The sequence below is a fragment of the Acanthisitta chloris genome, unplaced genomic scaffold, assembly GCF_000695815.1.
Source record: "Acanthisitta chloris isolate BGI_N310 unplaced genomic scaffold, ASM69581v1 scaffold1495, whole genome shotgun sequence".
Taxonomy (NCBI): Eukaryota; Metazoa; Chordata; class Aves; order Passeriformes; family Acanthisittidae; genus Acanthisitta; species Acanthisitta chloris.
In genome coordinates this window covers 22030-37014 of record NW_008675144.1, presented here as the reverse complement: position 1 = coordinate 37014, position 14985 = coordinate 22030, and the positions used below count along the sequence as shown (strand labels likewise).

Genomic DNA, 14985 nt, shown 5'->3' with positions numbered 1-14985 from the left:
GAATAGTTTGGGTTGAAAGAGACCTTTAAGGATCACCTAGTTCACCTCCCCTGCCATGGGCAGGGACATCTTCCACTGACCAAGTTGTTGAAAGCCCTTTCCAACCTGACCTTGAACACTTCCAGGGATGGGGTCTCCACAACTACTCTAGGCAAAGTTTCAGTGCCTCACCACCCTCACTGTAAAACATTTTTGCCAACCTAAGCTTCTCCTCTTTCAGCTTAAAACTCTTGCCCCTTGTCCTGTCACTAAAGGCATTGGTAGAAATTCTCTCTCCACCTTTCCTATAAGTCTGCATTAGATATTGAAAAGCTGCAATATATCTTCATATGTCTAACAATGAAGATATGAACTGGGGCTCTACATCTTAACATGATCAATCAACCGGCTTTGAAGCAGCAAATCTCTTTCAAGTACATGTAATCAAAAAGTGTAACTAACACTGTCAAGGATACAGTGGATTCTTCCAGCCTGTGGCTATTTAGTGAAATATGGAATCTATCAGTATAAAGAGGGACAAGAATTCAATACTGCCACTCAAGTTTCAGTTCAGACCTTCAAACCCAAGGAAAGAATTTTTTGTCTGCCTTCCTGTCTAATACAAACCTTCAGAAATATCAGGTCCCCACCCCAAATTCCTCAGCCTTCCTAAGCCCTGGTTTTGACTCTCTTCCAAATGTTTGGCTTTTCCCTTTTGCTGTCCACAATGGTGAACAAGTCACCTCCAGTACAGACCTTCTGATTGCCCATGGTCATATACCCAAGACCAGCTGTCCTTCACAAGGCTTCTTTAAAGAGAATTATTTAAAGCACAGAAAATTGTTGCCTAACAGTCTCACCCTTCCTATGGTCCCTGTCAAAAATGATTTGGAATGTAGAGAGGAGGAGAAATGTGCATCTTTCAAACTGGCAGAGACCTTTTTGTCAAGAGAGCCACTCCTTACTCAATCAGGCTGGTGTCTTTGAGTCAATAGTATGTTGTTAGATTAATGAACAGCAGTGACTCACCAAGCTCATCTTCTGATAGCTGAAGCAATTTTGCTGTGACCAGGGCATATGGGGAAGGGGATGGAAGAGTGAAATGATGTGAGATATTTTGCAGGAGTCAGATTTAGTTGTGCTTTCCATTTTTCTCTCTCCTTCTCTTTATCTCATTTTTTCTCCCCCTCCCTGCCCCACATAGGAATGAAGCTGATGTACATGCATGACAACTCAGAAAACCTCACTGACAGCTTTAAAATCCAGCTATCAGATGGAAAACATAAAGTCCTCAGAACCATTTCAGTAACAATCATTCCAGTTAATGATGAGAAACCAGTGCTGAGCAAGTAAGTCACATGTTCCTGTCACCGACAGAGGGATGCATTCAGACAAAATGATCCAAAAGTGATCAGAAGAGCAAATCATAGAATCATATAATTGTTAAGTTTGGAAAAGACCTTTAAGATCATCAGTTCCCACCATCAACCTAGCACCCCACCACGTCCACCATTAAACCACATCCTTGGTGACTGATGGGGAGAGGAAGCCATAACTAGTTAGAGACTAATGTCAATACAGATGTTTCCATGTAGACTTCTATCAGCATCTTTAATAAAAAAACTTAGTGAAAGAGGAGCATGCTTTAATGTTGCTCAACATTAAATTAATAGGGTAAAAAATGTGGGGAGAAGAGGGTTGATGAGCATGCTTGTATCTTTCAGAAGTTACCCCCAGTTGTTTGCCAGATGGTCCTCATGCTTGTGTACCTCTGCTGAACACTGACTGCCATGGTGTTTTGCCCTTCCTGAGACAAACACATGCCTAAAATAAGCCACCTACTTGCCTAAAACACCTCTCTGAAAGTAGTTTTGGATTTTAGTGCAAGAGAATCCACAAAGCTGAGGCAGGGGAAGGGCTTTCAGGTTAATGACTCTCTTTTTTTTCTTTTCTAAAACTCTGTTTCTCAGCCATAATTAACTTCTGAAAAGATACACACTAATTTCCCTTACACTTCAAAACTAGGAGTCATAAATGAATTAGACATGATCAGAAATTGCCTGGCAGACCATTTGTAGATAGGCAGCTGGCTGTGAGAGAACCAAACCTCCTGGACGTTTTTAAAAGATGCTTGTCCCTTGGGATCCCCATTTTTTACTGATGACTTGTCACAGATCATCAAGGTCTCCATCCTCGTGACTGTTTTCCAACCCTAGACAGGCAGATGGGCAGCTGAGCACCCAAATGTTTTGGGGTTGGCTCTGAACCTCTAAAGTTTACATTTCAGAAATGACTTGCAACCTGTTAAGAAGGTTGCCACTAAAGTGGGAATTTCTGATCCCTCAGGATATCTGGCCTGCTTTCAGATCAGACTTACATTTTCCATTGCAAAAAATTTTTAATGTTTCATTTCCCACGTAGAGCTTCCTGCATTAACAAATGTTAGCTTTTTAGCTGAAAGATTATCAGGAACCACATAAAGCTAATATAAGAGAAACTCCATTTTTAGTTAAAATAAAGTGTAGTTTTTGTATTCATAAAATGTGTTTATAATTGCCTATTTGTTCCTCACATGCTATAGATTGTAATTTTTTACCCTTCTTCTCTGAAGGAAGATGATGGAGTGCAAGAAGTCAAGTGGTTTTGGCTTTGCCCAGATAGATCCAGAAGCTATTGCTACTTATCTGGCAATGTCAGGTCTTACCATTTGCCATTCCTGTGGTGAACAATGGTACAAAATAAGCCACCTACTTGCAAAATAGCTAATTCTTTATAAGAAGTTACTGCCTCTTGCCTGTTACTACTCCACTCAGATGTGGTATGCTGCCAGCAGTTAAGCAGTAGCACTTTAAGAAAACATGCTCAGTTTGGTACTGAAGTATTTTATCTGCCACATTCAGTCACCACAAATTTGCTGTGAGGTATAAACTGCCTTATTGACACTACAGTGTTTTACAAGTGAATATTTGACAATACCTGCAATCTTCTTCTCACCTATTGACCTAGGGGCACTTTCCACCTCAGAGATTTTCAGTTCTCATCTCCATTAGTTACGGCCAACAGACCGAAGAACCTAGGATGGGATGGGTTTGGCTGGCAAACAATGCCTCTTATTCACAGTGATTGCCAAAAACTCAATCTGTCACCTCTTGGATTGCATCCTGTAACAGGGAATGCCATTGGGGAATGTAAGGCCTTCACATATTCCCCTTGAGAGCTCCTTCTCAAGATGAGATGTGGGTGATGGAAGGAGCATAGAGAAGGAGCCAGTTAGGTCTTTGTTATGTCTCTTAAAGATAAAGGTGAGCAGTGACAGACTAGTCATTTGAAAGACATTATTTTTCCTAATGAATGATCAGTTCATTAGAGCCAGTATAGGTGTGGTCTATAGTAGCAATAACATAGAATGCAATCTATTTGTTTGATTGTCCTCTTCTTATAAACTGTATGAAGATAAGCAGAATAGGGCCCAGGGGAAAAAGACAAGACATAGTAAATCCCGGGTTGTTGTAGGTATCCGCTTTGTTCTTTTTCACCATTTCAAGGAGAAGCTGGTCTGCACTGTTTACTTTTTTTTTCTGCTTTGAACTGAAATAGCCACCCTCCTTCTATTCTTTCTGCAGTTGTCATTTATGTCAGTGTCTGGGTAATCTGCATTCCTGGCAGAGAAATTACATGTTGAAAAGGTTACTTTTCTTTTATTGCATAAATACATAACTTTTAATTTTTGCAGGAAGAATGATATAGAGGTGAACACAGGTGAAACTCGAATCATTTCTAGTGCTGTTCTGTCAGCGGAAGATAAAGATACCCCCAGGGAGAGAATTTACTACTTATTTGAAAGACTTCCAGAAAATGGTCAGCTTCAGCTCAAGGTTAGCCTTTGTACTTCCACAGTAAGCAGGCATGCAAAGAACTCTCTCTTTTTAGGGTAGAATGAAGTTCATCTTCCTTTTCTCCCAAATGTCTGTCATATTTTGAAGTAGACGGCAGTGGCCAATATCATTGTTGAAAGAGTATTTGAATCAAACACTGATGTAGCCACAGAGGCTTTGACACTAAAAGCCCAGATCCTCAACAGGTGGAGAGGGAGGGTGAAAAGCATGGTAGATTATCTCAGGTGACAACGGAGAGAGATGCTGGGATAATCAGCCCACAGAGAGGGAAAATCAAGCATCTAAGCTGGAAGGGGGTGGGGAAGAAAGTTCTTGGTAAGGGGGAAAAAAAGTCTACTTCAGTTGTTTCAGGGCTCAGAATGCACAGAGGGAGCGGTATGTGAATGAGTGAGTAATAACTCATGAGTTAGAAGAAAAGTATGGGGAAAGGAAGGGAAAAGAAAGATGGAAAGGATATAGGAAAGGCACAAAATAAGATTAAAAATGGAAGGAGAAATGGTCATCTGTTGACCAAAGATAAGGCACAGAAACAAAGAAGAAAATGCCTCTTTTACATTGCATGCATATATAATAAAAAAATTGTTTCTAAAACTCATGAGCTCAGAAAGTATTTTGCTGGATCCCTACATGAATCTGTGGGTCACATGAGGTTTGTAAATTAAAACGGTCCCACATGCAGAGGTGAGAGACAGCTGCTGAGACTTTCAGTTTGAGCATGTAGGGTACACATCTATATTTGAGCTCTCTGTCCTTGTTAACCTTTGCTCCAAAGCCAGTGAACAAACCTGTTGCTATAGGCCAAATGTCAAATAGATGGATCAGCCCAATTTATGGTACTATGCTATCCTTAGAAAAGCAGAAAATGGTTTTTGGCAATTTTTTTTTGCAGCTGAGGACCTGGAGCTCCCCACAGGTTCATTTCTGATATCCCTTTTGGTATGGTTTTGAAGAAAACCTAGAGCAGATTTGTGAAAATAAAAAACAGAAAACATGCTGGGTCAGGAACCATTTCATTTTTATCTTCTTGGTGTCTTATTGAGAATCATGCATAAATCTATTTCCTGGAGTAAAAGTGGCTAACCTGATATTACTCCATTTAATTAATGATCACAGTATCTTATCCAGCCTTATATCTTCCTGGGAACAACTCCAGCTATTTGCTGCCCTTCAAAACATACTATGAGGAAAGAGTCTATAGCTTAGCAAAGAAGGCTGGTAGCTGCCACTAACAGTCTACGTGACTACAAACCTCACAATTAACTGGGGAGCGTGCATGGGACACTATCTGTTTAATGAAGGATGTTTATTCTTTCTAGGTAGGCCAAGGCTGGATGACTCTCCGAACTGGAATGAAGTGCAGCCAGGAAGAGCTGGATATGAACCTTGTGAGATATGTCCATACAGGAGCTACAGGGTCCAAGAACCAAGACAGCTTCACATTTTACCTGTGGGATGGGTATAACAGATCCCCAGCTGCAGACTTCCACATAAATATCAAGGATATGGAAAAGGGTAAAGATTTGCCAGACTTGAGGTTTTACAGTGCCTATTTCTGAAAGAGAGATGGTTTGAGTACATGTCCTGATCCTTCCTTGAGCACTATATTGCCCCTGGCAAGAGTCCCTGCTGATCCTGTAAGTCTGACTGCTTGGATTTCACTGTTGGCCAGAGCCTTGATGCTCCTGCTGGTGAAGAAGTGGCCCTGGAATTTGAAAAGGCTATGCCAAAGGCAATGTGTCGCACCTTGCCTCTCACGACTCCCAGCTACTTTTCAAATAGAGCTGAAAATATCCTTCCGAAACTAGCTTTACGTCTGAGTAAATCAGCACAGAAAAATGGCAAGAATGCAAAAAGACAGGCAAAAGATTATTCAGAAACAGCTCTGTCTCCTTGGTTTATACTCTAGTCTTAAGATCTTCCTCAATTGCATCCCTATTGTAAACCTAAATTAGACTACTTTAACCTGACACTGTTAAGACTGGAAGAAAAGTCAAAAGAGATTGTGTTCTCTTCATCCTTGGCAGTTTTCAAGCCCCAATGGGTTAAAGCCCCAAGCAATGTGGTTATGGCTGATCTCACATCTAACCCTGTTTTGAGCAGAAGGTTGGACTAAAACCATCTTAAAGTCCATTCCAGGCTGAATTTCTCTATAATCCTACAGTCCTATGACTTTTCTACTGGTGATGGCTTGTCTGTTGCTAATTAATGCATAAGGGATCGACAAGATAAATATGACTATTTTAGTGTGGTTTCTTTATCCTGCAGGAGACATCGCTGTTTTTATGAAACTCCTAAGAGTGCCAAAAGGAGATCGCAGCTACATTACAACCAATGTCCTCCTTGCACTGGATGGTACTGACAAGCCAGAGGAGCTCCTTTACATGATAACCTCCCCACCCCAGTATGGACAAATAGAGTATGTCAACTACCCAGGCATCGCCATTACGAGTTTCAGTCAAATGGATGTAGCTCGACAGATTGTCTGCTATGTTCACAACCCAAAGGCAGTTGTTCCTGAAGATACATTCAGGTAAGGTGTTACACCTCACCCCACAAACCTTTCCCCTTGAATCATTGGGGTATTTAAAATACCCACACTATACAACATAACACAAAGCAAAAAACCCACAAAACACCCTAAAACTAATTATTAAGAAGAGCTGTAAGCTCTGTGTGAATTCTCAATATTTATATAGCAAATCTTTTGCTACTACAATACATATAGTTGTGACAGCTTAGGTAATACATGAATTTTCTCATTGATGCTGAAAATGTATCCAGAGCCACATTCACTCAATTATATTAGCTTTGAAATTACTATAGCACCCCAGGCATATAGAGCTGTTAAGATTAAAGCGCGAGAGAAAGGCTAAAAATGTACTTAGTGGAATTTTCCTTTGGTTTCTTGCTACAGCTGGATGTGGTAAAACTCTTCCATTCAGGTATTAAATAACATCTTTCTTGTTTAATCTTATTTATCATACTCATTCTGTTCCAAGCTTTTTGAATCCATAAGTGGTTCTTGAACATAATGAAAACCAGTCCACTTGATCTATTTTGACACTAGTGTGGCTCAGAATTCATGTAGACACTTGAATTTTTTGGGTAAACCCATAAATTTACCTATAGTCCCAGTTCAGCAGCCTAATAATACTTGTTTAGTTTTACTTGCTTCTGAAACCTTTCCCTTAGAACAGTTTATACTAGGCGCATTCCTAAAGTGAGGATGTCCTTATTTTGTTCTAAAATGAACCTCCCTTGGTTATAAAGCAGAATGATGTACTGAGTTATCATAGCATAGAGACAGAGTAGATGTATCGTTGCTCAAAGTCTTAAGGACAGTTTTGAAAAGAGAGCAAATTCAGGGAGAAAAATGGCTCAGAAATAAGGAAAGTACTTCTAAAGGAAGAATGCTTACTTCTCACTAGCACTGGTAATTTTCTCAGAAAACATCTTCTGACAGAAAATAGACTTACTGTAAAATTCAAAATTAAGAGATTACTGTTTTTTTCATTTGCAACTAAGAAAAATAAAGGATTCAAGAACATATTGCATCATCCAGTTTGAGACCTTTCTGCAGGCAAGTCAAGCAAGTGGGGCATGGAGGCATCAAATAAACCTCTCTATGACACTGGGGCAGTTCCAGTGACATTATCCAGAGTTAAGCCAAAAGTAATTTTGAAATTTTCTTCAGATTAAACATTTTAAACTATCCCTTCCACTAAATTTGATGTAGTGAAAATTCTAGTTAGGAGATTTGTCTCATCCACTTGTACTCACAACAGAGAAAGTAAAAAAAATATTCCCTAGTTTTGTGTTTCTCAATTGTGAAACACTATGACCAAAACTAGAATTAGAATAGACAAGTAAGGCTGCAGTCATGCCAGCCCTAGTTTGGGCAGTGCATGTGTCAGTATGACTTCCATATCACACTAACAAAAGCAGACCAAACAACTCTAGGGAAACTGCAAATGTGGATAACCCCCATGTCTTCCATTAGATCAATGGCTAAGAACCAGAATAGAAAGGTGACCTATAAAAGTAAGGTTAGGATGTTTTAATAAATATTGATATTTGATAATTATTTTAATCACAATTATTATATTTCTTGATGTTACACTTGGAAAATAATTTGGTTTTGTGGAGACATAAATATTCTGGCAGAATATTATTCCAACAAGGAATAGTTACACTAATTATATGCACAATTATGGGAGGGTGAGGAATTAACTGATCATATTTTTACTTTCCACTGAAGTACTTCCTTCAGCTGTAAATTTACCTGTATTGTTTGGTGCTGCTGGCCTGGAAGAAAGATTTGGCAGTGCTTGTTTGGACAGACGACTTCAAGTGATTAGCAACCTGACATCAGATGCTGGCAGCAGGATACTAAAAGAACATGCTAATGTCCTCCATTTTGACATGCTGGCTCATTTTGTAATGAGTTGGCACAATTTATGATTCCATTTTTATCTTTTAAATGCCATGACAGATGGTAGGTCCTATAGCCAACTCCATTGCCATCAAACTGCAGAAAGCGTGAAATGTTGGTAATGGTGAATTCAAACCATGCAACATGTCCTCCAAACTGTGCCTGGGAGTTATCCCCTAAATTTCATCAGGGTGAGGAGAATACTGGCTGCTTTCCATTCCTAAGGAATAGACATTAACTAGAAATAAACAACCAAAATCTTCCAAAGTGCAGAAAAAGGATGTCTTGGACACAGGCAGTTTCATCATCTGTGAAACTGAGTTGGCAAATGGCATTTCCATTGTAAATTTCAGTCTGATGTATACAACCAGGAGGTTTGCTCCTATCTGGTATTCTGTAGAAAATGGGAAAAACCTTCAGTTTCATGAACTGGCTTATATAAGTCTTTCACTTAAATATTGTTTGAGACATCACCCAAATGATTTTACAGCCATCAAAAGAACCAGAGGAAACTCCAGCTGCAATCTTCCAGACTTTTTGAGGGAAGGTTAAGATCTTGACTGTAGGTGTTTTACCCTTTTCCCCTCTTAGCGTAGTGTTTATCATAATTATCCTAGTTCTATATTTGATTTCAGCTAGCTTACTAATAGAACAACACTTTTACCATTGGCACAATAGCATCAGGTCAGTGCAGACAGATGTCTCTAGGTCCCCAGCTGGGAATACCATCCTCAGTAAACATATTTCTAACTACTATATAGTCCCTGGTCTGCCTATGCTCATTCCCATCTGTTTCATGGCGTACTGCCAGTTTACAAGTTGATCAAGCCCTAATCATCCAGCATTGGTGACGGCAGTGAGGAGTTTTAGATAGGCAGTCTGCATGATACAGTAAGCTGCTCCATGACCTACTGAGTCACATTTGAGGCATACAACAATAGACCAGGGGCTGACCCCATAATTTTTAAAATATTTCTGCAAGGTCTGCAGTCAGCAGAGCAAGAGCAAGCAGATACATCTATCTAAATGTCAGCCAGTCTTCATTTCAATCATGTATGGTAGAAGAGCTCTGGGTGGAAAACAGCCAGCTAGGTTGGCCCTCATACTGTCTGAAACAACTGTCTCACTTTACCACAGCAAATTTCTTTGCAAGGCAGGCTCTGTTCTGGATCAGGAAGGACAAACCTGTGTGAAAAACACTTTCCAAAATGCTCTTGCATGTCCTATGCAGCATAATCACTGAAATTTATGTAGAAAGACAAGTAACTCGTATGTACTATAAGTTGAGGGGCCAGGAAGGATTGTGAGGTGTTTTCAAACTCATTTTTAGTGTCATATGTCCTCAAAATTTTTTGATGATGTTCCATGTAAGAAAAAACCTTAAGCAATTATCTTGACAATGAAAAGTGGGATGAATTTTGAAGACCAAAAGATTTGTTTTCTCCTTATTTTTATTTGAACTAAATTTGATAATAAATTTCTGCAGACCAGGCTGTCAATTTTATGGCAAAAGCCCATACCCAGCTGGTAGACTTCTGTCATGGTTTAACCCCAGCCGGCAACAAAGCCCCACACAGCTGCTCACTCAGTCCCCACCTGGTAGGATGGGGGAGAGAATTGGAAGGGTGAAAGTGAGAAAACTCGTGGGTTGAGATAAAGACAGTTTAGTAGATAAAGCAAAAACTGTGCACACAAAGCAAAACAGGAATTCATTCACCACTTCCCATGGGCAGGCAGTTGTTCAGCCCACCCCAGGAAAGCAAGGCTCCAGTTTGCATAGTGGTGACTTGGGAAGACAAATGCCATCACTCCAAATGTTTCCCCCTTTCCATCTTCATCTTCCTCCAGCTCTCTACACTGAGCATGACACCATATGGTCTGGGATATCCCTGTGGTTAGTTGGGGTCAGCTGTCCTGGCTGTGTCCCCTCCCAACTCTTTGTGCGCCCTCAGCCCACTCACTGGTGGGTTGGTGTGAGGGGCAGAGAAGACCTTGCTGCTGGGTGATTTCTTCTCAACAGTAACAAAACCAAAGCATCCTTGTGTTATCAACACTATTTCCAGCCCAAACTAAAAACACAGTCCCATACCAAGTGACGGTGAAGAAAATGCACCCCAGCCAACACCAGCACATCTTCATATAGATTTTTGTCTCCAGCCTTGGTCACCTTTATCTTTTTAGTTTTAAAGGAAAACTAACTGTAGAGCTGTTAAATAATCAAATCAAATAATCAAATCTTTAGTATATCTAAAGAAACATTAGTGCTTGAGAGAGAACTACAAGAAACTATGTTGCCTTTAATAGAAATTCCCAGTAGAAAATAAGAACTTTGAGGATATGACAGTTTGATAAATACATGGTATAGACATCTACATTTTTAAAATTACCCTAGCAACTTGAACAGTTCTGTCTAATATCTTTGTACTTGAAGATATTACTTGAGTTTCATAAACAAACACAAATCAGTTCCTCCGAATAGACAGAAATTTACAGATACAGTTAGTGCCTAAACAAACGTGTAAAGTGAAATGAGGATGAATCTTTCTCCAGCTTGCTTTTTCAGGTATGTTTGAGGTAATTTTGTAGAAAAGATTTGTAACTGTGAACATAAGAAAAACACCAAAACCCCAAACAAAACAAAACAAACAAATAAACAAATAACCCCCCCAAACCTCCCCCATAAACCTACAACCACCACCATCACCATTGCCCAGGCAGATAATGCACTTTACGCAGCTCTTTCTCTAAGTTGTAGACAAGGCCAACAGTTTCACTGGCAGATGTCACTGCCAAGTAACCAAGTGAAGGTATACTTAAGGATGTATAAAATATGTATGTATGCCAGAAGCTAGAATAAACCCCCTCAGCCAGTCCATCATTTTAGATCCACTCCATCTGTACCTGAGATAGAAGATTAGATCAGTTCCTTTATGACTGGTGTACCTCAAAGCCACTCCTCTGGCATGAACTCAGGTCCCTGCAGTTGTACAGTAACTCTGATAGTATACCTGGCCATCTGCTTTCATCTTCTTAAGTTGCACATCCACTCCACCCACCATCTGGGTTTGACCTCAACCCAGCTTTTCTACTTTTGCAGTATCAACACAGGCAAGTCCTGTAGTAAAGGTCTGTATTATCATTTCATTTCAGTACATGGTGAATCAAGAACACATGCTGAAGGCTGCCTTGCCTCTCTTTGCCAGATTCATCATCAGCAATGGACTGAGGACTAAGCATGGGACATTCATGATCTCCTTGGAGGCAGTCGACCAAGCTTTGCCCACACTCTCTAGGAACAAGGGGTTAAGACTTGTGGAAGGCACTATGACATTCCTTTCTCCTGATGTCCTGCAGCTTTCAGACCCAGACACTGCCAAAGAAAACCTTACCTTCCTTTTGGCTCAGCTGCCCCAATATGGTCATCTCTATTATCGCGGGGCTGTGCTACTGCAGGACAATTTCACCCAGCAAGACGTGGACAGCAGGGATGTCGCATACAAGCACCGAGGCGGGAATTCCCAGATTGACAGATTTACATTTGTTGCCACAGACAGAACTAATCAAGGCTTCATCGTGAATGGGAGGGTGCAGAGTGAGCCAGTGGCATTCACCATTCAGGCAAGTGTGACCACAGTCCTACATAGAGATAAATAGCATGATAAGGTCAAAAATGCTGTAGTTTTGCTGGGAACTGATACTTGCTCCAGTCTATGATTTAACTGAGGTATTTATCACCTAAAATGTTTGCTTTCTGTGTGTTCCATGAATAATTAGCCTGGAGAACTAACTACATGCCACAATGCATAAATATAAGCAAGGAGATAATTATATACTTAACACTTACGTGCTAAAATATTATACATAGAAATCACAACCATCAAGTTCAGCACACCCGTGGGGAGGATTGAACTTCCTCCTTCTCTCTTATCCAGCCTGGGGCCTGACCCCATGATTTGCATATGAGGGGTATGAGGATGACTATTGATCTTCATGTCACAGCAATTTTGAATTACAACCACTTTGCTCCCACAACTGGACAGCCTGTCTCCTGTCTGAGAGTCTTTGTAAAATGCCTGCTCTGATTCTTTCTTTCTTTACTAGAATCTTTCTGTTCACTTCCTATTTCCCCCGTTTTTAAGCTCTGCACACTTTGTCATAGGCTCAGATGTTTTTGCTATTATTTCTTGTATGCATCTGTGTGGCATGTTTCAGTATACAAAGCAGGCCTGGTTGCATTGTATGTCAAAAATCTCTGTGTTTCAAAACACTGATACAAACAAAGAGGCTTGGTTTTTTTTCTGATGACAAAGTTTCAAATTATATGACAAGTGAGGAGTGCTGTTTCAGCAGAGGATGGGATATGGGAGCAGCAACAACCATTTCAGAGTGCTAGAAGATTCATCAGAAGTTGTGAAAGGTGGCCCAGCTTTGAGGAGATATATATGCCATATCTATTACTATGATTATCATAATCCTTAGGTTTCCATGCCTGTTACTGTGAAACAGAGGTGAAAACCTTTGCTGGAGTTATCTTTTGCTATGAAGAAAATTACATCAAAAATAAGGACTGTGGGAAGTGTGAGACATCAGGGCAGGGGGACAGAGAATTTCTTGCCCTCCCCAGTGTGCACTGTACCCTGCCTCATGCAGTAAGTGATGGGCAATCTGGGCCTAGAAACTTCTCATGTGAAACAGAACTTGCGCGGAAATCAGACATCTGCAGCAGACTGTGAGTCAAAGTGGCTACTGCCACCCTGACAAGTCTATTGTGCTTTTTAGCAAAGGTAGGGCAGAAAATATCCTGATGCTGTAAAATGAATGTCTAACTTTGATTTAGGTGGATCATTTGGACAAAATGGCACCAAAAATTGTTCATCTTCATTGCTTTTCTGATGTGGAACTGCTCAAGAATGGCAATTATGGGATCTATCTTACTGCCAGGTCCCTGAAGGCATCTGACCCCAATACAGAAGATGACAAAATAATTTTTAAGATATTACAAGGTCCTCATTATGGCTACCTGCAAAATATAACAACAGGTGATTTCTTCTATAATGTCTGTTTTTTGGGACATACCAGACCAGATTTCAAAGCCTACCCTGTTAATGTTTGCTTGATGGAGGGAATCAATATTTCTTAGCAAACTTTGGGCAAAGTTCAAATGTAGTAAGAAAGCTTTTAGAGTGAAACCTGAGTCTCATGTCCATAACTGATCATGAAAGAGTTTGAGATGATTGTTTGTCTTTGCTGTTGAAAGTATTTTTCGTTTGTATTGAGAAAAAGAAAGATTCATATTGAAGTTGGCCTTTTGATAAACATGTCACATGAAGAAATTGGCTGGCACTTACAATGAACTACCATGTTGCTGTTTAGCTATAAACCCATGCTTCTGTTAAGTTCAGATTTTCAATAAAAAGAAAAGCTGAAAAGAGTCTATATGAGTTATGTGGTTCTTATTAACAGGCCTTCGGGTCACCTGAATATTCTTTTTTTTCCCAGGTGGAGTCATTCGGGAATGGTTTAGCCAAAAGGATTTAAACAGCAAAATCATACTTTATGTCATCAATCTGACGCAGGACATGAATTCAGACCACTTGGAGTTTCAAGTCACAGATGCCAGTGGAAACTCTGCACTACCCCAAAGGTAACTGTGACGCTCAGTGATATGTGCTGTGGTGCACTCTGTGCACTGTCCTCGGGTGCAAATGAATCAGTGCTGGGTTTGAAACCATGCAGACATGAAGATAGATACAACTCAAACTGTCATTGCTTTTGTTAGAGTACAGGAGGTTTCTTACCCTCAAGAAAGCAAAACACAATGGGTTAGCTCCAGGTTAGACAGGGGCACAGTTCTCAAGGGCCTCTGGGGTCTCACAGGAAAACATAACGGAGTTTAACCTAAGTGGCAGTTGGGCATTGGAATATGCTGGGTGCTGAGGGATAGGACTACTGCTACATGAACATGGTCCTGCAGCTGCAAGTCGCTCTTGCCCGGTGCTGATGGCTCTTCATTTTTCATGATCTTGAGATTACAATGAAGGGGATGCTCTCAAGTAATAAAGCTATGACAGTCACACTTCTGCAAAAGAGCACTGAAAGGTGGGGAGCACATAGCATCTTCTTTTTCATTTACTGCATATATTAGGCATTTTATCAAAATTTCTATGTGACTCATGATAAGTCTCGTGTATAAAAATTAGAATATCTTTTGAACTATGCCAAAAATGGGAGCAGCTCTCCAGCAGAGGCAACATTTGCCTTTATTTCTGAAAATAGGGCTAAATGTACAACCAACTTATGTAATCAGAAGTAACTGAGAAAAAATTACCAATGCTATTTTCCTGGGCTAAACTGACAACTCACAAACCAGGACTCATGGCAAAGGAAAAGGAGCAGAGAGCTGGCTCCAAGGGCAGAGCACTTCCCTGCATGCTGGAGAGAGAACAGGGATTGAGCAGAGCTGGAGGAAGTGTCTCAGCAGTTATGTGCTGTGTCAAAAGATGTCCCCATACACAAACACATCTGAACACAAACAGCCTGAGCTCAGCCCAGCTGCTCTGCACTGGCTCACAGATTAACTAATATTAAACCCACCATTATAATGCTGCCACTTCTCATGGGAAAGTATCACTTCTTCTACATAAATAGCAATGCATAGCACAGCCTTAGGAAGACAGC

At 40.4% G+C, this 14985-nt stretch overlaps 1 protein-coding gene across 1 annotated transcript in view; it reads left to right on the top strand.

Moving 5' to 3' along the window:
- Positions 1–1183: 1183 nt before the first annotated feature.
- The window catches only part of LOC103803049 (FRAS1-related extracellular matrix protein 1-like), a gene marked incomplete at its 5' end in the record, with an annotated part of 29537 nt that continues 15735 nt past the window's right edge, over positions 1184–14985 (top strand). The window contains 7 exons of the mRNA XM_009075582.1: positions 1184–1328; positions 3713–3854; positions 5192–5387; positions 6141–6405; positions 11511–11925; positions 13145–13346; positions 13807–13951. Of these exons, the coding sequence (XP_009073830.1) occupies positions 1184–1328; positions 3713–3854; positions 5192–5387; positions 6141–6405; positions 11511–11925; positions 13145–13346; positions 13807–13951 (1510 nt within the window). The remainder of the gene's footprint in view (positions 1329–3712; positions 3855–5191; positions 5388–6140; positions 6406–11510; positions 11926–13144; positions 13347–13806; positions 13952–14985) is intronic.